Source organism: Camelus dromedarius, chromosome 4 (genome assembly GCF_036321535.1).
Source record: "Camelus dromedarius isolate mCamDro1 chromosome 4, mCamDro1.pat, whole genome shotgun sequence".
Classification (NCBI taxonomy): domain Eukaryota; kingdom Metazoa; phylum Chordata; class Mammalia; order Artiodactyla; family Camelidae; genus Camelus; species Camelus dromedarius.
Genome location: NC_087439.1, coordinates 81,458,104 through 81,482,006, shown reverse-complemented (window position 1 = coordinate 81,482,006; position 23,903 = coordinate 81,458,104). Strand labels below are relative to the sequence as shown.

The following is a 23,903-nucleotide window of genomic DNA, read 5'->3' as shown; positions in this document are numbered from 1 at the left end:
ACCTAGAATTCTGTCAGGACTTCACAATGACTGTATAATTAATCATCCAAACTGGGACACACTCGGAAAATTGAAGAGGGTACTATTAATAATTATGCTGAGACACCAGACACAAACCAGGATTATTCCAGGCAAACTCTTCAGGAGGACTGGGATCTTATGACTCTCTCCTCCCTTTGCCCTGGCCCTTAGAAGCCATACTCCTTACTCTTCCTATGTAGTGCATGCAGGAGTGCCCCTGGAAACCCTGTCTTTCCACCTTTTCCCTACCCCACCTATCTACCCAAATGTCCCCCAACCCTCCTACCTCCCCTTCTTGCCCAACAATGAGAGACCATACTCAAGCCAAATTGGGAGAGAAGCTCTATTTATACCGGTGGGGCTAAGGAGAAGCAGTCCAGTGGGGACTCTGAGGGGTCTGCAGTGTTCTCTTGAGTCACAGTATAGTCCTGCGTTCAGGTCTCCTTCCCCAGCCTTTGCTTGGGGAGACTTGAGGCTTGATCTGTCCTTCCCTTGGCTCTGGACTTTGAGGAAGTTAGGGGTGGAGGAGATAGTGCCTCTTTGGGTTTCTCTGCCCCAAGCCCCTCTCTGGGTTTCTAGTTGCAATCTGCCTTTGAGCCAGAGTTGGTGGGAATGAGTAGTCCTAGATCTGGGTATGGTACTGAGCCTACAGCAAGAGGAAGGAAGGAACTCCAGTATAGGGTATGTAGAGGGAAAGACAGTAATGATACCAAAGGCTTGTGAAAACGAAGAAAGGGAAGAGAAAAAGGGTGAAAAATCAGGTCCTAGATTTGCATAGCGGGGAAGATGTAGTTTTGTGCCTAGGAATGCCCAAAGCTTGGTTTTCATCACCTCTGTTTGCTTTCTGGAGCATCCTTCCAGGTTTTTCTTACCATCTAAAGCCAACACACCCATCCGTCCTATGAAGGGCCCTCCTTAAGAGTCAGCCCCCTCTAGCTCTTCCTGGGTGCAGATGTGCACGAAGATGGAGGCTGGGTGGAGGCTGATGCCATCCTTGGAGAGCAGGTGTATGTGGCGGTAACCTGGAAGGAGGGGGGAGGGCAGCATTAGGGAGGCAGACAGAGTTGGGGTGTGGGCCAGGGGTGGAGGAACGGGCTCACCTTGTTGCATGCAGTTCCAGGGCAGGGTGTACTGACCAATGAAGTCATTTCGGGACTTCCAGTCATAGTCTTTTACCACAAAACGCAGCAGGGCCAGTTCAGGTACCAGGACCCGGAAGCATAGGGTCTGCCCCCAGTATGGATTAAAACCTGAGCGGAGTAGGGGGAATGAGGGAGGGAATGAAGGAGCAGACATTGTTGGCTATTATCTTTAGGCCCATGCCCAGTTGCTTTCCTTGTGTTCTCTTGCTTAATTTTCATAGTATTTTACAGGTGAGGAAATTGAGACTCAGAGTGGGTAAGTAATTTGCCTAAGTCACTGGAGCTTGTAAGTGAGGGGCCAGGATTCAGACCCGAGATGTCCAAGTCCTTGTTCTTTCTGCTGTTTCACACTGCGTCCCATGGAGGTGGCAGGAGGTTGTGATGGACTGTACTTAATGGGGGGCTGGATGGTAGGAAAACAAGTTGTGCTTCTCCCTCCCCCCAGCACTGCCCAGTCTCACCATTGTTCTCCACGTAGCTGGTCTCTTGCCGGGCTGTGTCTGGGCGAACGCCAAAGATCTCCACTCTCACCAGTGGATCCACAATGGACCCTTCTTTGTTCTTGTCCACTTTGGGGAGTTGCTGACCACTGATAACCTGCAACCAGGGCTCTGGAACCTCACTAGTTTCTGCTCAGCCCAGCCCCCCTCCAGCTCTCACACCGAGGGGGAGGAGGAAGGCTGAGGGGAGAGGGAGACACAGGACCTTGCACTATAGCTTTTGGGTTTGCAAAGCTAATTCTCCATGAATAATTTATTTTCTTTGAGTACCTTATCTGCAATTTAAAATGCATCCAAGTAGGAATTTAACAAGGTTTGAAAGTAGGTATGTTAATGACAGCAACCCTTCTATAGCACTTGCACTGTTGTAAGCACTTTGTGTTGACGAACAGCCCTGTGAGGTAGGCAGTATTAATACCCGAGTCTTGCAGGTGAGGAGACTAAGGTTAAGGAGTTTGCCCAACTTTACACAACTAGTAAATGGGGTTAAACCCAGGCAACAGGGTCCAGAGTCCATGCTGCCTCTCCCGAGAAAGTTTTCACCTACTACACTCCTGTCAGGCATAGCCACCACCTCTCCCTCTCCCCTCACCCTCCCCAGCTCCTATCCATTATTTCGGTTTCTTCCCAACAGTTTCATTTCCATTATACCTTGATTAGGAGGACCTGGGCTTTGAAAGGGCTGATGGGCTTCTCAGGGTGGAAGGAGCTCTGGGCATCACGCAGGAAGTCTGGCTTCAGCACATAGCCACAGCCCGCATTCTGGCGGAAGAGCCCATCACAAAGGTCCATCTCAAGCCCCGCAGTCTGCATATTCATAGCCACTGAAGGCCCCAAGAGAAAAGGGAAAAGATTCACCTTGGGGCCATCCAACCCCTCTTTCAGGCAGTGAGACAGACATATTGGGTATAAAAGGGCTGCTGGGAACACCATAGAGAGCATCTTTGTCAGCCTAGCAGTCTTGGAGCACTCACTGGCCCTACTGCCACTCAGGGTCTTACTTCCCACCCTTTGTTCTTCCACTCCCTCTTCCCTGTTCCTACTGCCCTCTCACCCATCTGGCAGCCTGCATTCCAGAATTCCTGGGGGTTATAGTTGGATGAATCTGTCCTCAGGCCACTGGGATACACGCGGCTTAGCTGCCAGGTGTTGTGCTGCACAAACTCATTGCCTGTAAAGAGGATGTGGGTAGGGAGATGGAAGTGGGTGGAATAGATCCTCCCATTTCCCTGGTCCCAAGGACCCTTCCCACCCACTTCACTCTCTCTCTAGCATCTCCTAAGGCTGGCTCTAAGAAGCTTTGCTATGCCTCCCTCTCTGTTCTAGCCAGATCATCTCCCCCAGCTTTGTTTCCTCTAGAGCCTTGAGCCCACTATACTCCTGTCTCCATGTCTGCTCTGAGGAGTTTCTTGGCTCCCCAATCTCTCCTTAGCTCCCTCGTTCTCTGTCTTGAGACTCATCTGCCTGCCCATCAGACCTGACCCTACCCATCCCATTTCCTTCCCTATCCCTCCCTTTTGGTCCTGACCAGCCTCCTTGATGAGACTCTTGGCCTTGGCTTCAGAGAAAGATGACATTTCGTAGAAGCGGTAGTGCTCCCTTGAATGAGCAAAGCTGTAGAATGAGACAGCCTTCAAGTAGACAACCAGGGCAGAGAGGGATGGACACAAGATGGGCTTGGATTTCTGGAAAAGGAGAAAGTAGAGAGGAGAATGGAATTGAACCCTCAGTAATCTGAGAGGGAAGAAGCCAATGGCCAAGATCTGAACTTCCCCACCCAACCTAAGCCTCTGCCCGCTGCCTCCCCACTGTAATCTCCCTCCTGCCTCACCTGCTTGGGAGAGAGAAGGAACCCAGGCTTGGAAATAGGAGCCTGAGCCACAATCTGACAACACATAGGCGAACACAACAGCGGGCACATCACAACCTGAGGATGGGAATGGGAGTAAAGGCAGTCTGCATATACTGATGGGATCGGTTTCAGCCTCTGGGCTTGAAGGGTCTGCTCTATGTTACTTTCTTGGAAGCAGGTTTTTAATAATAATAATAATAATAATAATAATAATAATAATAATAATTATTATTATTATTATTATTATTATTATTATTATTAAACAGAGATGTCATCCTCCCTAACTCTCATCTTTTAAAACAAATTAACAATACTTTTTTGTCAAAATGAACATGAGCCCAGACAGATATGTCAAGGTGTGCAAATGGCCATGGAAGTCACACTTAGAAGGATGTGAGAGTCCCAGAGTAATATCTTAAGATTTTTCTCCTGAATTCCCATTTCCATCCCTGGGCATGGCAGCAGGTTAGGCAACACAGCTCCAGAAAGAACAGGATAAGCTGGGAGTCAGTCAGCTGAGCCAAGCAAGTGCACAAGAGAGAGAAATGCAGACTTCAAAGCAGGATCTTGGTGGTCCCACCAATGGCACCCCTGGCTCAACTCTTCCTGCTACTCCTCTTTGGCTGTTTCTGGCTCCTCCTCAGACTCACCTTTTCCAAGAAGCTTTCTCTATCTAAGCCCACTTTAGTTGAAGTCACAGCAGTCACTCTACTAAGCCCTACTTACCCAGTATAATAATGCCTTATAATAATAAGTGCACATACACACACACATACACATCAGTGGTTTTCAAACTGGCCTTTAAGGAGACTGGGAAGTAATACAAAGAAACCTCAGAAGTCACCTGGGGGATCCAGGAAAGAGCCAGATAGGTGCTTCAACTAGGATGGCTCTGCATTTATCAATTTTGTACACTGATCTTCCACAGAAGATTTCATTAAGGAAAGATTTCACAGCCCACAGAAGTTGGAAAGCCACTGCAATATATCTAAATATGACTATGGATAGATAGATAGATAGATAGATAGATAGATAGATAGATAGATAGATAGATAGATAGACAGACAGACAGACGCTATGTTATATATTTTTAAATGCCTCTTTCACTGGAGGCAAGGAGCATTTTGCTCCTTGGCCCTTCACCCTGCATGGCTCTAGTCTCTTCACACGTGAGCTCTCAGCTTGTGGTGCAGACTATTCAAATGCCAGAGCAGAAAGACCACTCTCCTGGCTTACCTTCTCATTTTTGTCCTTACTGCGAGGGCTCAACTCCTGGGGCTCAGACTCAAACTGGGCCTCCAGCTCCAGCTCAGCCTCCTGCTCCCCTTCCAGTTCAGATTCTGGCTCTTCTTCCTCTTCCTCAAAGTCCTCCTCAAGTGTTTTTAACTTCTTCCCCTTTACCAGAATCTTCCCCCGAAGCTCCTAGGGGACAAAAAGAAGGGACCTGTCTACCTGTTTGCTCCAGAACCCACCTGGGGATCAGGCAGTTCCCACTGCTCTCACAGGGCCACCTCAAAGGCAAAGGAAATGAGTGAGTGGTCAGAAATTCCCACAGGAAAGCTGCTTGATACATACAACAGGGATTTCCTATTGTTAAGCAAACTTGCAACATCTCTAACCATAAAGAGAAAAATAAATGGGAACCCCCTACACCTTACATTTGACAAAATTTAATAAATTTAATAAAGTTTTAACAAATATAATAGAATTTAATAAAAATTCCTCATAGATTAAAGATTTACATGTAAATATAAAGAACATAAGAGTATTAGAAGAAAGTAGAGAATCCTTTTGAATAATCTTAAAGTGGGAAAACCTTTAAAATCATGAGATGAAAACTTAAAAGACATAAAAATAGTTGGCAGATTTGACTACATAAAACTTAAAAACCTCTAAGAGGCAGAAGATGCTATAAAGACAAAAGAAAAATAGACAGCAAGAAATATTTCCCAAAGCATTAATATCTTTAAAATAAAAAATTGTTACATATCAACAAAAATTATAAACCCTAATAAAATTGGGTAAATGATATCAATTCAAAAGAAGAAAACATAGACCTTTTTTTAAAAAAAAAACTTTACTTTTTTTCATGTTTGCCATTGAATCATCTCACTACTAGAGTTATTTGTAGTCGCTCTCTTGTTACTGTTGGTTGGAATGCAGTTTGGTATTTTTTCCAGAGGGCAACTTGACAATAACAGCCAAAAATATCAACATGCAAACTTTTCAACCCAGCAATTTTGCTTCTAGGAATCCATTTGAAAGAAAGAGTAAATGGGCAAAGCTGCATGTGTGAAAAATTATAAACAACCTAAATGGTTATCATTTACTCATTTTTACCATCTATAGGTTGAATAAATTATGATCAATAAAAAAATGGAATACCATAGAGTTGCTAAAAAGGAAAAAAATGATACTTGAAAAGACATTCATGATATATATGTGAGATATAAAAAGGATATAAAGGATGATCCCATTCATGTTTTTTAAAATGTGAATATATATACACATACACGTTTACATAAGCATTTAAAAAAATCTATTGGCAGCTGTTGTGGGAGAGGTTGAGATTATGGTGGGGACATTTCCCTTTCTCTATACTGTTTGTATAGCCTACAACAATTATGAACTATCAGGAAAATAATTAAGATTTTCCATTGAAAAAGAAATATAAAGTAAATAAATGATTTAAAATTTAGAGAACTATATAAAGAATTCTATGTTGAATTAGATTTTTTAAATTAAAGTTGTCTCCAAAGATATTAAAGAGCAAGATGGTCCACCTGAGGGTGAGAAGAAGGGAACAAGATGGGCATGGAGGAAGGAGCCAAAGTGGGGCAACAGGGAAGCCATAGTGGAGCCTGGGCTGCGGGAGCAGGGTCCCTACCTCAGGGGAGGGCAGCTGAGTGGGAAGCTGCCCATCCAAGGTGGTGCTCAGCAGCTGCTCCCCCAGGATCTCGGTCAGATGGTGTGCTATGACCTCCTGCTGTTCCCAGCTACAGTGGTTCTCCAGGGACAAGATGACTGGATAGTCTGATGTCTGATGGGGAGCAGAGGCATGCCAGGGTCAGAGTTCTGAAGCCTGTAACCTTCCTTCTCCAGGCCCCCCAAATACTCACTCAACTGTGCCTGATTGCCAAGATCTTCCAACCCCATGTCATGCCTCATGGGGGTCTTCCTGGGTCTGGGGCCTACCCCACATCTAGAAGTCACTATTGGGCTCCCAAGTCTCAGATCTGCGTCAGGTCTGGCCCAGGTCCTTCCAGGACCTTTTGAGTTTTCAGGCTCAGAATGGGAAAGTCAGGCTATTCCCCCAGTTATGTGTTCATGTTACACCCTCAGGCTTTCATTTCCAGATTCCTATTGTCTCCCAGCTCTACCCACCACTTTGTCTGTTTCCTCATCCACCCTCTCCCAGATGGGTGATAAGAGTTGTTAGAAGTAATAATTACTAATCTCTAGCAATTACCTCTATGACTAACAATTACTAGTAACACATCCAACGCTTATTCATAACAATCCCTTAATAATTTGCCTGATGCTTCACAGTTAAAATCTTTTACATAAATGCCTTTTCCATAACCTCCCCTGCTTCCCTCCACCCACCTCAGACCGAGACCCTCTTCCTTCACATCCTCTTGCCTCACCAATATTTCCATCCTGAGGCTCCTACCTGGAAGGCATACTGTGCTATAGCAGTCACAACATCTTTGAATGGGATGCGAGAGGTCAGGGTGTGTCCGTGGTAAACAATAGGTTCCCCGCTAGGTCCATCCCATATATCCACCTCCACGCAGCGGCACCCCCGCTTCAGGGCCCTGCAAGAACCCAACCCCCCAGGGGTTAAGATCTGATCTTCCACCTAGGGAATCTCTCCCCACTTTGGAGAGAACAGTGCTCAGCGGCACTTATCGATTAAGACTCCTTCAAGCTACATCTCCATGGACCCTTCTCTTTCTACTGGGACATTGCTACAGCTCACACTGATCTTGGCTCCACCCCACCCCACCCAACTCACAATCTTTCCTTAGCAAGCCATCACTTACTGCCTTCTGGTGTTTTGGTTGTATGTCACTATACGACACATGAGTTACTCAAATTCTTGGTAAATTTACATTTTGTTTTCTGTACTGGACTTCCTAGGGAAGAAACTACATGTTCCACTCATCTTTGTATCAGCCACTGGCACTACACAGATATCTTGATCTAATCAATGATTAATCACAATAAAAGCAGATACCATTTATTTGCTATTGATACATGGATTATCTCATTTAATCCTCACAATAACCTGGACAGAATAGGCATTATAAGCCTCCCTATTTCTCAGATGGGGAAACTGAGGCATATAGAGGTTAAATACTTAGGTCCAGAGTACAAAGTGAGGGAGCTAGTATTTGACCTCAAATAGTCTGACTCCAGAACCTATGTTTTTAACTCTTCGGCTATACTGCCTTCCATTTAACATTTAATTTATTTATTTATTCAAAATAAATCTGTCAGGACCTCTTAGTTCCAAGAGAATTGCATTGCCTGTGAAAGAGAGAGAAGCTGCATTTAGCCATAGGGTTTCAATATCACTCTCCTACTAGTCTTCAATATCTCCTCCAAGTCTCTCAGGTATCCAGGGACCCTCAGCCCCAAATTGCCCAGCAACTTTTCAATCTCTGTTATCTACTGACAGCACCCCTCAACTTCCCAAAGATGTGCCCTTCTCATGAGCTGGACCCCTTCACCCCTCCTCGCCACTGCACCGTATGTATCCCTCCACGCTGCTCTGGCCACAAAACTGGTCCCCCACTAGGTAGGTATTGTGGGATGAGTTGATGTAGTAGTGGTTCAGGGGTTGAGTCATATCCTGGTAGATAGGGAGGCAGATCGGATTGAAGATGTCTCCATCCTTCGAGCAGAGGTAGCTGAGGAAGCCATCCATGCTCAGCACATGCCGCAGTTTGCCTAGGGTATGGAGTAGGGGAATGTTAAAGTGAGAAACTCTCAGCAGAAGTATCCAGCACACCTACAGCCGGTTCTCCACCCCACCCTTCTCCAGGGTTTGGCCTTTCAGATGGTGTCCACTCCCAGCCTCCAGATCCCAAACTTGCCTCATCCAGTGTCTGTCATTTCCAGGGTCAATCACCCCCACCCTGAGGGAATGTTAAAGCTACAAGGGGAATCATTAAGATCATCGTAGTCCAATACTGTCCAATAGAACTTTCTACAATGATGGAGATATTCTATTCTGCATTGTCCAATATGGTAGCCTCTAAGTACACAAAACTACCGAGGATTTGAAATATAGCTGTGTGACTGAGGAAGTGAACTTAAATTTTTGATTTTAGTTACAGTCATCTCTCAGTATTCACAGAGAATTGGTTCCAAGACCTCTCCCTTCCCCACAGCAGATACCAAAATCTGCACACTCAAGTGCCTTGCATAAGATGGCATGGTACAGTTGGCCCTCTGTATCCACAAATGTGGAAACTGTGGATACAGAGGGCTGACTGTAATTTAAATTTAAATAGTCATATGCAGCTCATGTTTACCATAATGGACAGAACAGTATTCAGTCCAAAGGGCTAATTTCATAGTTGGGGAAACTGAAGCTCGGAGAGGATCAAAGTCAAAGACTTGTTAGTGACAAGACCAAGGTACCTGTGTTTTACTCCCTGGACTGTGTAGCTGCTGCCAGCTATGGCCTGAAGGTTTCTTCCTATTGTCAATTCCCATATAGTGTTTTGAGGAGTGTTGTCCAACATTCCCTCGGACTACACTCTTCCTGAGGGCAGGGCCCTGTCACTCCTTCCACAGCCCTCGCCCACCTCAGCATGGGCTTCATGTAATAACAATGGTGATGACTAACAGTTCTTGAGCACTTGCTCTGGGCCAAGGATGTTGCATGCAGCAGCTCTCTTAATGCCCTCACCAACATGACAGGAAGGTGTAATATAACCTGCCCTGAGAGGTTAGGTAACTTATCCCAGGTCACGTAAATAATAAGTGAAGGAGCTGGGATTTGAACACAGGCAGTGAGGCATCAGAGCCACGCCCTGCACCACTGGATTGTGCAATCTCACTGAGGGTAACATTGCTGCAGAGGAGGCAGAACAACTTGACACTCATGCCCAGCTTCCTTGTTCTGGGTTTGACAAGGCCTAAGGATGGATGAGAACAGCAAGAAGTTGGGCACAAAGGGGTTTTCTTGACTGTAATCACTAGGCTAAGTCCACAGTTGCTAGACCCATTTCATGTACATTATTTCTTTTGATCACCAATTTTTTTTACAAATGAAAAAATTGAGTCTCTGATAGGTTAAGCAACTTGCCCATGGTTACTCAGTAAGAAGCAGAGTGGGGACTTGAGCGCCTGTCTCCTGACTGATACCACACTCTGCAGCCAGAGTGCAGTATCCAATAGTCAAGTGCAAAGGGAGAACATCACAGTGACTTGCTCTTCTACTTAGTTTTCTGAAATGCTTGCCCTACAGCCCCTTTCTTTTCTGTGCACTCACATGAATCTGGAATCAGTAACACTTTCTGTTTGACTCCATGACCTCAAGTTCCTTGAGGGCAGTGTCCTTGTCTGACCTACTGCTACATCTCTGGTGCCTGGCTTGAGTCCTGCCACACTACACGTGCTCAGTGAGCATTAGCTGAAGTAGTGAGTGAATGAATGAATGAAACGGAGTAGGGGTCAAGACCCAGACAAACTTGATCACTTGTCCAGCTCTGATTCATCTCCTCTCTAATCCTCATTCTCAAGAGAGGCATCTGGTAAGAGTCAGATGACCTGGGTTTGAAATCCAATTCCTCCTCTCATTATCTGGGGACTTGAAGCAAGTCATTTAACTTTTCTAAACATCAGTTTTTCTCTTTTGCACAACTGACTTAATAATAAAACCCACTTCAACTGATTGTTGGGATGATTAGAAGACAAAAGTCATGTAGAGATATTAGCACATTATGGGATACTTAGCAAAGGCCCATAAAGGTTATTGCTTTTGATTGACAAGGCTATAGTGAGGACTAGATGAAGTAAGAGATGTGGAAATGCCTTGTGAGTCACTTCTTATTAATAATGTAAATTCCTCACATTCTGCAGGGAACTCAGGGGTAGGGGTGGGCAGAAAGGTATCTACCAAAGGGGCAAGGATAAAGGTTTGAGGGCAGAGGAGGCAGATTTTAGCTGTGATTGTTAAAAGCTAAATGATTGGTCACCTCATCATCCCCCTCAGCCCAGGGCTAATTTCTTGGTTCAGGGGTTTAGGACTCAAGAACCACTTGCAGAATTTGGAGAAAGCCCAGGAAAGGGCAGAGAGCCAGCACTTAAAGAAACAGTCAACAGAAACCATGAAGGAAACTAGAAGAAAAGGAATACATGCACTAGGGGAGAAAAGGCCAAAAGCAAGAGGACCAAGGATTTTCTGATTCCACTTAGGACAAAGGTTCGTATCAGGAAAGAGAAGGATGTGAAACATGAGCATGGTGGAGGAAAGGGGACTTATGGAATATTCTTCCTCCTGAGAGATCTAACACTACAGAGGAGACTCATGTATTATGTGGGCAGAAAATGACTCTCTCCTTCCAGAGGAGTGTTGAATAAGATGAAAATGATTGGGCAGGGGGCCGGAGTAGGGGTGGATTCAGCCTTCCTTTGGTCAGGCAGAAGGCTGCTTGTCTCTGGACCTTTCTAATCATTGTCCCGCCATCTAGCCCCCATGTCTAGTGCCTCTCCACCCCAGTCCTCTTACCACTATCTGAAGGCTCATGGCGGTCGATGAGTTCCAGAGCAAGGTCAGAAGCACGTTCTCCTTCTTTCTGCCACTCTTGGAGGAAATCCACAAATTCCAGCAGTGTCAGCTTCTGCCCATCAGATGAAAAGTTTTCAAACAGCTCCTGCACCTCAGCACGTTGAGTCAATGACTTATAGAAATTTACAAATTCTTCTCCCTCCAGAGTTCCAGACTGGGATGCGTCTGCTGTCTGCAAGAGAAGGTTTAGAGGAACATGGAAAGACCCTTTAACAGCAAATTTTAGGGCTTTGACTTGCCCTCTAAGGGCAATACTATTGATAGATCCAAACATACTTCTACAAAACCCCTACAGAACTCCTGAGATTTAGTGTTCATAGAGGAAGCCACTTCAATAAGTAAAACACAAACAAAATTTTAGCCATACTATTTGCTACTAGAGAAAATTTTCAACTAGATAGAATTAAATGCCCCAACAGGTTGCTAAAAGATCAGAAGATCTCTCCTCCTATTTACTCACATGCCAGTTGGAGTTTTCCACTGCACCAGGCACTTAGGAAATTCTGACCAAGGACGGAGAGGTCCCTGAGCTCTGATGTAATAACATGTTGTTATTTACCTTTCATAAGATTATGAGTCATCTTTCCAACAACACTGAAATGTAAGAATCATGTCCTACTCTTCCCATTGAGCCTGGCATAGTGCTAGGGCACATAGGAGAGAATGAACAAATGAGTGTTGATAGGGTCAGAGGACCTCTGGCCAAGTAAGAATGCGGCCTTGGCTGGCTTCTGCTAATCCTTCTCCAGAAGACTCACCTGGAAAAGCTGGAAGGCATGTTCTTGGTCCATTTCCACATTCATCAGGTGCAGTAACCGCTGGACCTCTCTGAAACTCATGCGACCATCCTGGTTTTTGTCTCCACGCTGGAACCAATCACTCAGCCATCCAGGTCTGAGTCAAGGCAAAAACACTGTGTGTGTGTGTGCATATTCATCCAACAATATCTGCTCCCCTGTCTTTGCCACCAGTCTCTTCCCCATGCCAGTTCATTTTCCCCATTATCTTCCAGAATAATCTCCCCAGAGCACCAATCTATCTTGTCCCTGCATGGCTCAGGTGCTTGCAGGAACCTCCCTGTTTCCTACAGAAAGAAGCCCAAATTCCTTGCCATAGATGTTAAGATCTCCTTCATTTCCATGCTCTGGTCCCAACCCAGCCTTCTCAACACATTTCTGTCCTCTCTGTACCTCAGCCAGACTCAGCAGCTCCCTGCTTCCTGATGTTCCTCTCTCTGCTCTTCAGGTTCCTATCTCTGAGCCTTTACTCATTCTGTTCCCTCAGGCAGGAGTGCCTTTCCCTCCTCCTCTCTTCATGTTCAGGGGCTGTTCATTTTCAAGGCTCAGCTCAAATGCTACTTCCTCCCTGAAACTTTCTCAGAACCCTCCCAGCTAAAATTAAATATTTCTCCTTCTTTTGAACACCCACAAATAACCTAAGTAACATAACACTTCTATGGTACTTTGCTTATTTACACAATTCCATTCTCTCTACTGACTGAAATAATATCTGAGTCTCATTAATCTTTGTACCTCTTAAGCCTGGCCTAGTGCCCCATACATTCTACTTAACAGATGGTGAATGAATGAATGAACTGGTGTAGAAGGTGAATACAATCTAGGAAACTTGAAGTGAGTTGACACCACTAAGACCTCTAAGGGGTTGCTTCTCATCCCTATGGTAGTTAATGCCACTGGGATCCTCTGTTCAGCTCTCAGGATCAACTCCTAATTTGGTCCTTTGCCTCTCACTGTCCCTTCCCCTAATCCTGTGGGCCCTGATTCCTGCCCAGACTCTGCCTGGCTTTGCCTTTGCAAGCTGTCAATCCTCCCTCAGTATCCTCAGCCTCACATTGGGCTGAGCTGTCCCTTCCCACCCCATCTGGATTCTTGGGCCTCCCTGGCCCTGTACCCCCTCCCACTTGTCCCCAGCCCTGCAGCATCTGGCTCCTTCTGTGATCCCTGGCCCCAGCTCTGACTCCATCCTGTCGATACTGGTCCAGTCGCTCTTGTTGGTCCATGCTAGTGACAAAGTCCACCAACAGTCGGAGCCCCTGCATCCAGACCTGGGCCTCCTCAACACTGTTGGCCACCAGGTCCAGGTTGGAGCGACGGCCGTGGAAGACGATGGTGAAGCCCTGCTCAAGGGGGAGCTCCTCTGCCAAGTTGCGCAGCAACTCAGACTCATGGCCCTCACGCACTGTGTCCACGTCAGAGATTGAGACTGGCAGAGAGGAAGCAAGTGGGGACACTTAGGAAGAGAGTCCACCAAATTACAGCAGCTAAAGGTTAAGGACCAGTATCCCCTTCTTCTCTGTGAAGCCAGAGGAGGAGAGACCCCAGCCTCCACAGGCTGAAACCTCCAAAGTCTTAGTACAGGGAGATGCAGACCCCTGGGATTCAGGATTCCCCATGAGCCATTGCTGTTTTCTTAGGCAGCATGGCAAGGTGTCTATGCTAGGAGTGGCAAGACCTGGCTTCCAGCCACCAGCTGCCAGTGTGACCCAGATCAAAATGACTTAAGTGCTCAGTGTCCTCATCTTAAATAAGGGATGGTCCCTTCCATGGCCAGTCCACATGGTGGTTTCACAGTCCTAAAAGGACTGACAAATAGTAACACACTTGTAGGGGGGAAGCAGTTACACCCAAGCATGAATTCCCAAACTCAATTCTCCCATTCCAGGCTGGAGTGCTTTCTTTTTCCAGATGTCTAGAAGGGAGCCAAAGAAATTCTTCCACCCCTTTTCTTTAGCTGGGGGTGGTGTGGATCATGAACTTTGAAAGTAGATTCTCTTAGATGTGTCCTGTGATCGAATTTTTAGAGGGATCATAAAGTGTTTGGCCAATGGGATGCACAGTTATGATACATTTATGATATTTAAAAATATTTATCATAATGACTAACATTTATTAAATGCATTCTGGTTTTAGGTCTCATGCTAGGTGCTTTATACATTAACTTACTGAGCCTCTGTAACCTACTAGGCAAGTCCTGTTTAATCCCGATTTTATGGATAAGGAAACTAAAACTTAGTTTAAGTAACTTGTCCCGAGCCGCTAAGCTAGAAATTGGCAGAGCCAGGGCTTTAATCCAGGCAGTCTGATGCCTGTGATCATGCTTTTAAAATAATATTAACAACAGGATATAACCTGTGATTTGTTAAGCCTTATTATGTGCCAGGACTCGTCTAAGCCCTTTGCATGCAATAACCAATTTGATCCTCGTAACAGACTTAAGAGGCAAGTAGTGTTACAATTTCCATTTTACAGACTCAGACATAGACAAAATGGGACCAGACAGGAGCACAAATAGGACACAGGTCCTTCCCCAGCTCTCAGGCTGCTGGGCTCCTCAGGGTCGTATCCACCCATGTGCCCCCCCACCCCGCCCCAGCTATCCACATCACTCACAGCTGGGCTTGGCCCTGCCTCCGGCCTGCCGGGCATGCCAGACTGTCATGCCATCGTCCTGAAGTCTGAAGTATCTTAGCTTCTTCCAGCTTTTGGACCTCACCTTGCGCATCATCGTGCCTTTCTGCATCAGCAGTAGGTCTTGATTGATGGGCAGCCCTGAGCCAGGAGAAGCAGGGACAGGGTAGCTGGAGGGGAGGGTAGAGGGCTCAGGAGCTCTCCAGCAGGGGTCTAGCCTCCTCCCCAACCCTAGGATGTCTCCCCAAGCCCTCTTCTCCTGCAGAAGTACTCACGGCCTTGCAGCAGGGACGCCATCACCCACTGCTTTACCAACTGATGCCAGAGTCACCTAAAAGAGCAAGGAGGAGCAAGAGGCTTTAGGTTAATCTTGATGGTCTTAAAATAACAGATCAAGGGAGGAAGAGGAGGAAACTAGTGTTTCTTGAAACTAGTGTTCCACTGTATGTCAGCTACTTCATCTACATAGCTTATAGCTCTTTTTACTTCTATTTGAATTTGGTGACTCTGAGCTAAGAGAGGCAGAGAAACCTGCCTCAGTCACATAGGGATTCAGAATTTAAACCCAAATATATCTGATTCCAGAGCCTCTGCTCCTGAAGGGCTAGGGCAGAGCACTTCTTTTGTCTCTTCTACAACACTTAGTGCTGTACTTAGCTAAATAAGCCACCTTTTCTACCTTCTCACAGTAAAGTTTATTATACACTCTTTTTCACAGCAGTTATTCTCACAGTTTTAATGGACCAGATACATTACATAATCTCAGAACTGCATTTTCAAGTCTTCTCTACCTACTAAAAAAGTACTATCTTTAAATATATGCTGTATAATTTAGGTCCTGGTTAAGTTCTCCTAGTAGCTAATAGCAAACTTGCCTTGAAAAGAACGAAGACTTAATTTGTGGCCACTTTGATTCTAGCTCTGCCCCTAGAAGAAATATACTCAATTCTTGACCAAATCATGCTGAAACTAACTAGCCAAGCTCATGAAACATAAAGCTATGTGTTTTTGTATGAGCAAAGGATCTACACTTGAATGGAAATGTGGGTTTTTTAAATCAATAAGTTTAAAATTTTAACAGTGGTAAACAACTGAAAAACAAAGAATCCTTAAAGTAACCAGTTAGTGCTCCATTAAAACATTAGGCAGTTCAACTCCCTACATTTTACAAATGAAAAAGCAGAAGTCCAGAAATGTGATGTGACTTTTTTGAGGTCACACAGCATTTTAGTGCCCTCTCATTATTAGGAAGAGCTTATAAAGTCACCCAGCATGTTAAGTTTTTAGGAATAATGTGGAAGTCATAGAAAATACAGCTTTCCTGACTGCAGGACCCAGAGAAGGTTTTCTAAAGGAGTAGACATGCACAAGTGCCCAGAGGGAGAGGAGAAGGTTAGGAATCAGTCTGAACCTAAGCGGAAGAGATAACTCAAGGCAGCGCTCAGGAGAGCAAGAACCCAGCAACAGTTCTAAGAAGAAAAGATTTTGCTGGTTGAAGCTCAATATGTAAGCCTGGATGAGATCAAAAGAAACCTCTGGATAGAATAAGAATGCCAGAGTGCTTCCTGAAAGACAGAAAAGCATCTCTGCTTTGCTGGGTGGGATGAACAGTTTGGAAACTGAGGTTTGCAAAAGCCGTGTGAAGACTGAAAAGAAACAGATCCCTCTTAGATGTCTTAGGTCCTCAGACTCTACAGTGGAATGTGATTAGCCTGGGACTGAAGTCTAATCCCCCTTGCCAACTTCCTGCCTTATCTCCCCTCTGAACTTCTGGGATGGGTGGGCCATGGCCCTGGAAGAAGACAGAATTACTTTCCCTTATGCTTATGTCCAGGAGCCTCACTACAGTGTCCTGAAACAGGCAAGCCTGAGAACAGAGCCCAAGTGCTGGGACACCAGCTCCCTCTTCTCAAATCAGCCTTAGAAAATTATTTTATCCTCTTTTGTCAAACTCTTCCAACTTCAGGGCTTGGCATGCCCTTCTGATCCTGCTCCCATTCTTGAATCCTTATTTTAAACTTGTATGCAGGTGACATGTAGCCATTAGATGGCCAATTTCAACTCAAGGATCCACCAGAATATTACAGCTGGACTTCATTTTATAGAGAAGGGGACAGAGAACTAGAAAGATTAGCTGAACTGCCAGTCAGATGAATTAAGTGGCAGAACTGGGACTAGAACTGAGGTTTCCATCTGACAAGCTCAGAGATCACACCAAGACTTTGCCCTTAGAAAGGGCTTTCTCTAGGAAGCAGATTAATGGAGAGCTATCATTGAGGGGCATCAATGTTTTGTCTCTGCCTCCATCATTCCATGTTCCCACAATATCCCACTTAATAGCCTTTCTTTTCTTCCCATTTTCTTTCCTTTCCCCATCTTCTGCCTGACCCTTCCTTTTTCTTTCTCTCCAGCTTACTCTTTTCTCTCCTGATCTGCTCTCTGCCTCCTTATTTGCTCACTTAAGTCAGCCTCCCTTTGCTCTCCTTTTCTGATCCTTCTCCTCTTCTCTCCATCACCTCTTCCTCTCTTGTTTCTCCTCTTATTCCCAATAGCTCTGTTTTTCATCCTCTGTGGGGAGTTTGAAACTGTAGTCCAGGAGGAGGAAAACTTGGGTTCAGATACTGAGTGGCACATTCTTCTGCTCAGCCTCATTTTCCCCTGTATCCTAGGAGACTGGCTAAACAAACTGCCCAGAGAATGCAGCTTAGAACCCTGGTGTTGTAGGTCTTAGTGTTGCCTCTGGTGCTTGAAGGTAGGATTGGAAGGATGGTCACAACTGATGCAGGTGCACTTAGGAGAGGAGGGAGAAAGGATCTGGGAGTGGGAGCAAGAGCAAGAGGCAAGGAGCAGAAGATAACGACTGAGAGTAAGAGATTGGATCTTAACTGTTCACTCCTAGACACGTATGTGGAGATCCTCAAAAGTACAGATTATTACCTCTGTAATACAGATGAGAAAATAAAGATACAAAATAAGGTGGGAAGGGGCCAGGGCTGCCGAGCAAGATTCGGTCCTCAACTGCCAGGTGTCTTCATGTCACCTAGAGATGGACTTTGGTAGAGTGGCCAATGGTCCCAGTGGCTTATAGTTGAATTCAAGATATCTAAGGTCTCTCTGAGGGCAGGATGGAAGAGAATCATTCTGTCTACTCTCTTGCTTTGGAGCAGGATTATCACAGACCTGGTTCATAAAAAGAGGACAGAATGGCTTTGATCATAGGTTACAGACCTCAGAATGTTAGAGCTTGAAGACTCTTTTATAACATCAAATCCAGTGGTTCCTGGCTATACCAATATCCCCTGAAAAGTGTCTTAAAATAGAGATTCCTTAGCCCCACTCCAAATCTACCAGATCAGATTTTCCAAGGATGGGACTCAGGAATATTTATTTTTAACAAGCACCTCTGATACACAAGGAAGTCTGGGAAACCTATTACAGATCATTAAGTTGTGGTTCAAAGTCATATAGCTAGTTGATGTCAGAGTCAGGACTAGAAGCAAGTGCTTTTCCCAGCACAGCACTCTGGTACCCCAACAAACTGCCCTGGACCATTGGGCAGGCTAAGAACAAGGTATAGAACTCAAACCCTGGCTCTTTCCAAGGAAGTCTTAGAATTCTCCCTATTACCAGGGGTTTCTATACTCCCCATGGGTCTTGGCCAACCCTTATTTGATAATCCTCAACAATCTGTTAATGAATTTATGCTAAAGCATGGCTGCTCCAGTTCTCTGTCTTCCCTTATAAGGGTGGGGCTCACCTCTGAGTGGCAGCCCTGAGTTGCTAAGAGGTTCCCATATAAAGAGGTGATTAATTCAGCCAGCAGGAAAACTCTAAGTCAAACAAAATTAAGCTAGAGAGAGCCAAGAGGTCAGAACCCTGCAGGATTGTTCAGGCAAAGGAGTCCAGGGTGTGATTTAGTCAGGGTGGTTAAGCATGTGGAGGGCAGAGTTAGGGACTCAGGCAGGCCAGAGCTTGGAGCAGAGGCTGGTCAGAGCCTCCAGGCCCTTACCGTGGCAGAATAGCAGTCCTGTGTCTGAGCTCTGCGACTCTCTCCACTGTGGGACGAGGAAGCCCGGCCCGGCTCCTTTTCTCCTTTGCTCCTCTTGCACTCGCTGGCTTCCTCCCCTCTTCTACTGCAGTTTGCTGCTGTCACTGGCAGAGTTACAGCCAGATGGAAGGAGTAGGGTGGGGAGAGGTGTGAGCTCTCTCCTCTGTTCAGCCCATCCAACTCTTAAAGGCCCAGGACACTGGTCAGTGTGAGGGAGGAGTGGAGGTGGGGTGGGTAGAAAAGGATTAAGGGGAGGGATTGACCGGCACCACATCTCCAGGGAGGAGGAGCCTGTCTGCCCTTCATCTTGGTGCCAACCCTCACTGACCCCAATCCTGCAGTAGCTCTCAAATGAAACCCAAGGAGTGTCTGAGTTGCAGTGCTTCATGAATCACTGCTTTTCATTCTGGTTGATTTCCCTCTGTTGTACAGCTGTCTTTGCCCTTATTTCATCTGGCTCTTTTCCACGGTGTTTCCACTGCCCTGCTTCTGTGTCTTTGCATCCTGCCTTGCAGGGCACTGTCTAGCTCTGTGGTACTGGGAAAGGAAAGGGAGAAGATGAAAAGGAGGAGAGGAATGATATTAGAGTGTAGAGGGACAGGTTGGTGTCTATGTATGTATTAGGCACTCACTATTGAAGAAATGCAGACATAAATGTATGAAGCAATTTATTTATTCTTCATCTGTGTTCATTCATTCTACAAGCATATGCTCAGCATCTCCAATGTGCAAGGACATACATGTATATTTATAAAGGTATGTATAGAAACAAAGCAGCCTCATGGTGTATGTGGATCAAAGGCAAAAAGAAGAGCAAAAGGCTGGAAAGACACCCAACTGGGAAAGGAAGGTAATGAGCTTCCTACAAGCTCATGTATAAATAGGCAGCAGAAACAGAAACCAAGACTGAGGAAAGGGGACCAAGTTAGAAGAGGATTAGGGGATTGTAAAGGGCTTTATTATGGCCCCACTGCTTCTTTCACAATGTGAAACTGAGGCTAGGGAAGTTTAGGCAATGTCCTGGACTCACATGTCAGCAGCAGAGACAGCCAGTCCATTACGCTCTTCTAGGCATTGTGAGCTAAGATCTACTTCTGCTCTGCCTTGGAAAGACTGTGGGGTATGGCTCTTTCTGGATCAGTGAATGACAGTATGAAGCTGAAGGCATAAGACATAGGGCATAGGGCACAGCCCTGTACTTGGACTTCTGTGGGATCAGAAGTGAGGTGTGTCTTAATCATAGGTACAGAGGGAACTAACTGTATGAAATGGTGTGATTTTGAGTGTGCTGAGATCTGGCTGCCTCTGGTGGCTCCCTCAAACATCCCTCAACTACATAATATTCTACCATTAATGATTATTTATAGACAAACCTTTAGTCCCATTAAAATAAAATCCTCCTAAGTGATTACCATAAATGTCAGGACAATGGTTACTTTGGGGAGAAAGGAGGAGTTGTAACGGGATGCAGCACCTAGCTGGCTTCTGAAATAGCTGGCGAAGTTCTGCTTCTGCTCCTGGGTGCTAACAAGGATCTTTATAATGACTAATTAAGCTATACATTTTCTTCATGTAGTTTTCTACATTTGTGTTATATTTTACAATAAAAGGGTTTCACATTTTAGTAACTGGTCATTGCTGAAGCCTTATGGGCTTTTATAATTTACACCTGAGTTGAGTTTACTGTACTCTACTGAGAGCAGGTTTTGATAAAGGAAAAGGAGAATGCAGAGAATAGAGGCAGAAGAGGGAGGGAGAACACTCATGGGGAACAGAAAGATTAGGAGGCACCAAGATTTAAACTGGGCTTATTTCGGATTTTACTTGACAGAGACCCATATCTCACATACTTACTCTCCCATTTCCACTTCTCCAAAATTGTCATGTCCTTATTTTTCCATGCTTCTCCTTCCCCTTCCCACTCCTCTTCTACACTCTAGGATTACGTATGGTTTGCCTCTCTGAGTCACTATTTGCCTCACCTAATTGTGGCCCAACCTCTTTCCCTTCTCAGTGTTGAGGGGTATTATCACCCATCCTGAATTTTCTGGTACAGTTCAGATCTCAAACATTCTGTTTCAGTGTTCTCATAAGCACACTAGTGCTCCCCAGATCATGTGTTCTCATTTTGGGGACAGGTGCTTAGAGCCCTTCACAAGGTTAGTATGGCTCCAAAGAGTGGCTTAGAAGACATGCTCACTGTAGGATGCTTTTTAGATCTAGGAAGGGAACAGAGACAGGGCCCCGTGCACAGGAACTGTCCATCTGGCACATCTGGTTTAGTTGTTCCTATTTCCATAATGATCCTGGCCCTTCCCCCACTGTTGTCTATTATTAACAGAGCCAGAAACCTGATCAGGGCAGCAGCAACAGAGGGACTTTCTGGGAACCATGCCCAGGAAAGGCCCAGAAGCCCTAAATTGAAATGAAGGGGCAGCTGGCAAAGAGGGAGACCTAAGCCCTGTACTCTGCTGCCACGCTGGCAAGCCTGGACTCTCCCCCTGACACCCAGGGGAGAGGCTGTAAACTTCCCTGTTTTCAGAAGTCAGGTTGAGGCTTCAGAGACCTGTTCCACAGACTATCCAAGCAACTACTCAAACTTCTGAAATAAAGCCCCCCTTCTTGGTGGTGAAAAAAGCAACTCAAAATATTAAATCCCATCCGAAAAATCATCATTAGATCACCTGTTGAATTAAAAGCCAGGATATATAACTTCAAAAGATAGCCACTCTTTCCAGCAAATACAAAAACAAAAACAAAAACCAAGGGGAAGAAGAACATGGAGGTATAAAATAAGACAGAGAACAAGATGATAGAAGTTAGAATAAAAAATATGAAGGGTGTAATATTCCATAGTAAGAGACGATACTTTCAGAAAATGTTACCAAAAAAAAAAAAAAAAAAAAAAAAAGAAGTATATGCTACTTCTAAGAGTCATGTCTCCAAAATGTGGTACTAAAATGTTTAAAGTTACAGGAGGATATCTGGATGTGGAAGGACTCCAATTTCATTCTTATTCAAGATTGCCTTGCCTATTTTGGCACTGTCCATTTTCATGCAAATTTCAGAATCAGTTTGTCTATTTTCACAATAATAATCTTGCTGGAATTTTACTTAGAATTGAATTTCACCAGCAGATCAATTTGAGAGAATTAGCACCCTTATGGTATTATTTTCCAATTCATGGAGAGGATGTATATATCACCTATGTCGGTCTTTTTTTTTTTTAAACAATTAAGATATTACAGTTTTTTCTTTATTTTCAAAATGTACTCATTTATGTTACTGCCAGATCATAAAGTCATCCGTGAAATTTCATCAGGCTTAAAAATGTTTCTCAACTCATGTTATCTTATATAAAATTTAAAAGAAATAAAACTAAGTTATTGCAAAATTTTCAGTGTGATTTCCAAGTAGCTGAGAACATAAGCAATTTTTCACTTTGCTTCCAAGATAGAAGATAACTTACACCAAAGAAAAATATTAGGTGAATTGACTATTCATGATTTGATCACACACCTATGTTGGTGCTTAAATTTCAAGAATGTTTCATTTTCAACCTTAAGTTTCTGCATATCTTTTGACGTATCTATTTCGAGCTATTTGATTATGCTTTTTTAGACAACATATTTTTGAAATTTCACTATTTACTGTTGTATTTAGAAAAACATAATTGATTTGATTTTTTTTTGTAATTGACTGTATTCTGTGACCTTGCTAAATTCACTTAATTCTTAAGAGTTTGTACATCCTTTTGGAAAATCTGCATACACAATCCTGTTGTCAGCACACTTTTTTGTTCTTTTTTTCCTTTATAATCATATTTTCTTGGTTTATCACACTGGCTAGGATCTCAGTATGATGATAAATGGAGGGATAGTGGCCATCCTTCTCTCATTCCTAATCTCATGGAGAGTGATTTCAATATTTTATCATTGAGAGGTTTACCACAGGGTTTTTATTAGATTAAGGACATACCCTTCTATTCCTTGTTTTCAAAGTTTTCTCTTTATATCATGAACAGGTATTAAATTTTAGTATTCTTTCCCATATCTACCTAGATGATTGTGATTTTTCTTATACATTGGTGAATCACATTCGTTTTCAAATGCTGAATCAGTCTTGTATTTTTGCAGTAAACCCAAAATACATCTGGTTATTTTTATAATTGCTAGCTTTGACTTGTCTTAGAATTTTACATTTACATTTATGGGAGAGGTTAGCCCCTGGTTCTCCTTTTTTGATATCCTTAAAAGGTTTTGGTGGCTGAATTATACTGCTTCAAAAGTAAATTGAGATCTGTTCCTTTTTTTTAAGTCTCTAGAAGTTTATCAGATTGGTGACTATAAGACGAGTGACATCCCTTTTTTTCATTTCTAATGTTGATTTTTTTTTTTTTTTCCTGATCAGTCTGCTATGGGTATATCAATTTTACTGATGTTTTTGAGGGAATGACTTTTGCCTTCGTTGATTTTTATTGTACATTTGTTTTCTACTTCCCTGCCTTTTTTCCTGCATTCTTCCTTTTACTTTTTGAACTTGCTATTCTTTCCCAGTTTGACACAAAAACATAGATCACTCACTTCAGCCTTTCTTTTGTAATGTGAATTTAAGGTTATATAGTCTTTTTAAGCAGTGCTTTACCTGTATACCATGGGTTTTGATATGGCATGTCTTCATTACCACTCAATTAAATATTTTTTCTAATTTTCCTTTGTGATTTCTTCTGTGACCAGTGACTTTATAAACTGTACTGCCTGTTTTATAAACTTAAGGACTTTCCCGTTTCCTTTTTCCTAGCTTAATCCCATTGGGTTCAGAGAACATTTTATTATTATTATATTATTATTATTATAAATTTCTTGAGTCCAGCTATGATCAATTTTGGTAAAAGCTTTTGGTGCAACTAAAAATATGTATACTGTTGGTTTAGAGTTACAGTGTTGTATGTATATAAATTAAGCTAAGTTTGTCAATTGTGTTGTTCAATTTACCTGTTATATCTGCTTTTGAAATTAATGCATTAAATATTTTTTAAATTAAATTCTGTAACATTTAGGAAAGAAAAATCTCATTTCATTCTATGGTTTCCTATTTCAAATGTT

General features: G+C 43.9%; 1 protein-coding gene across 3 annotated transcripts; it reads right to left on the bottom strand.

Moving 5' to 3' along the window:
- Positions 1-350: 350 nt before the first annotated feature.
- On the bottom strand, positions 351-18,848 carry PLCD4 (phospholipase C delta 4). Of its 3 annotated transcripts, XM_064485180.1 has the most exons (16): positions 18,760-18,848; positions 15,026-15,081; positions 14,733-14,891; positions 13,317-13,545; positions 12,081-12,216; positions 11,263-11,494; positions 8,270-8,471; positions 7,189-7,333; positions 6,403-6,555; positions 4,752-4,937; positions 3,192-3,348; positions 2,718-2,834; positions 2,315-2,487; positions 1,625-1,760; positions 1,122-1,271; positions 351-1,043 (listed from the first exon to the last, which is right to left on the bottom strand). In XM_064485180.1, exons 2-16 carry the CDS (start codon positions 15,045-15,047, stop codon positions 937-939), a joined length of 2,304 nt encoding a protein of 767 aa, XP_064341250.1. In that variant the 5' UTR covers positions 15,048-15,081; positions 18,760-18,848; the 3' UTR covers positions 351-936. The 3 variants fall into 3 exon arrangements, with proteins under 3 accessions (XP_064341250.1, XP_064341248.1, XP_064341249.1); XM_064485178.1 differs by lacking the exons at positions 13,317-13,545; positions 15,026-15,081; positions 18,760-18,848 and having other exon boundaries at positions 351-1,271; positions 14,733-14,790; XM_064485179.1 differs by lacking the exons at positions 13,317-13,545; positions 14,733-14,891; positions 15,026-15,081; positions 18,760-18,848 and having other exon boundaries at positions 351-667; positions 894-1,271; positions 12,081-13,086.
- Between the last annotated feature and the right edge of the window lie 5,055 nt (positions 18,849-23,903).

Excerpts from the sequence above, each read along its gene's own strand:
- PLCD4 (XM_064485180.1), bottom strand. The coding sequence starts at position 15,047 with ATGGCGTCCCTGCTGCAAGGCC. Across the intron at positions 4,938-6,402 it reads CTCAGCTGCCCTCCCCTGAG|GAGCTTCGGGGGAAGATTCT; the intron begins GTAGGGACCCTG and ends TTTGTCCCCTAG. Across the intron at positions 3,349-4,751 it reads GTAAGGACAAAAATGAGAAG|AAATCCAAGCCCATCTTGTG; the intron begins GTAAGCCAGGAG and ends CTCCTTTTCCAG.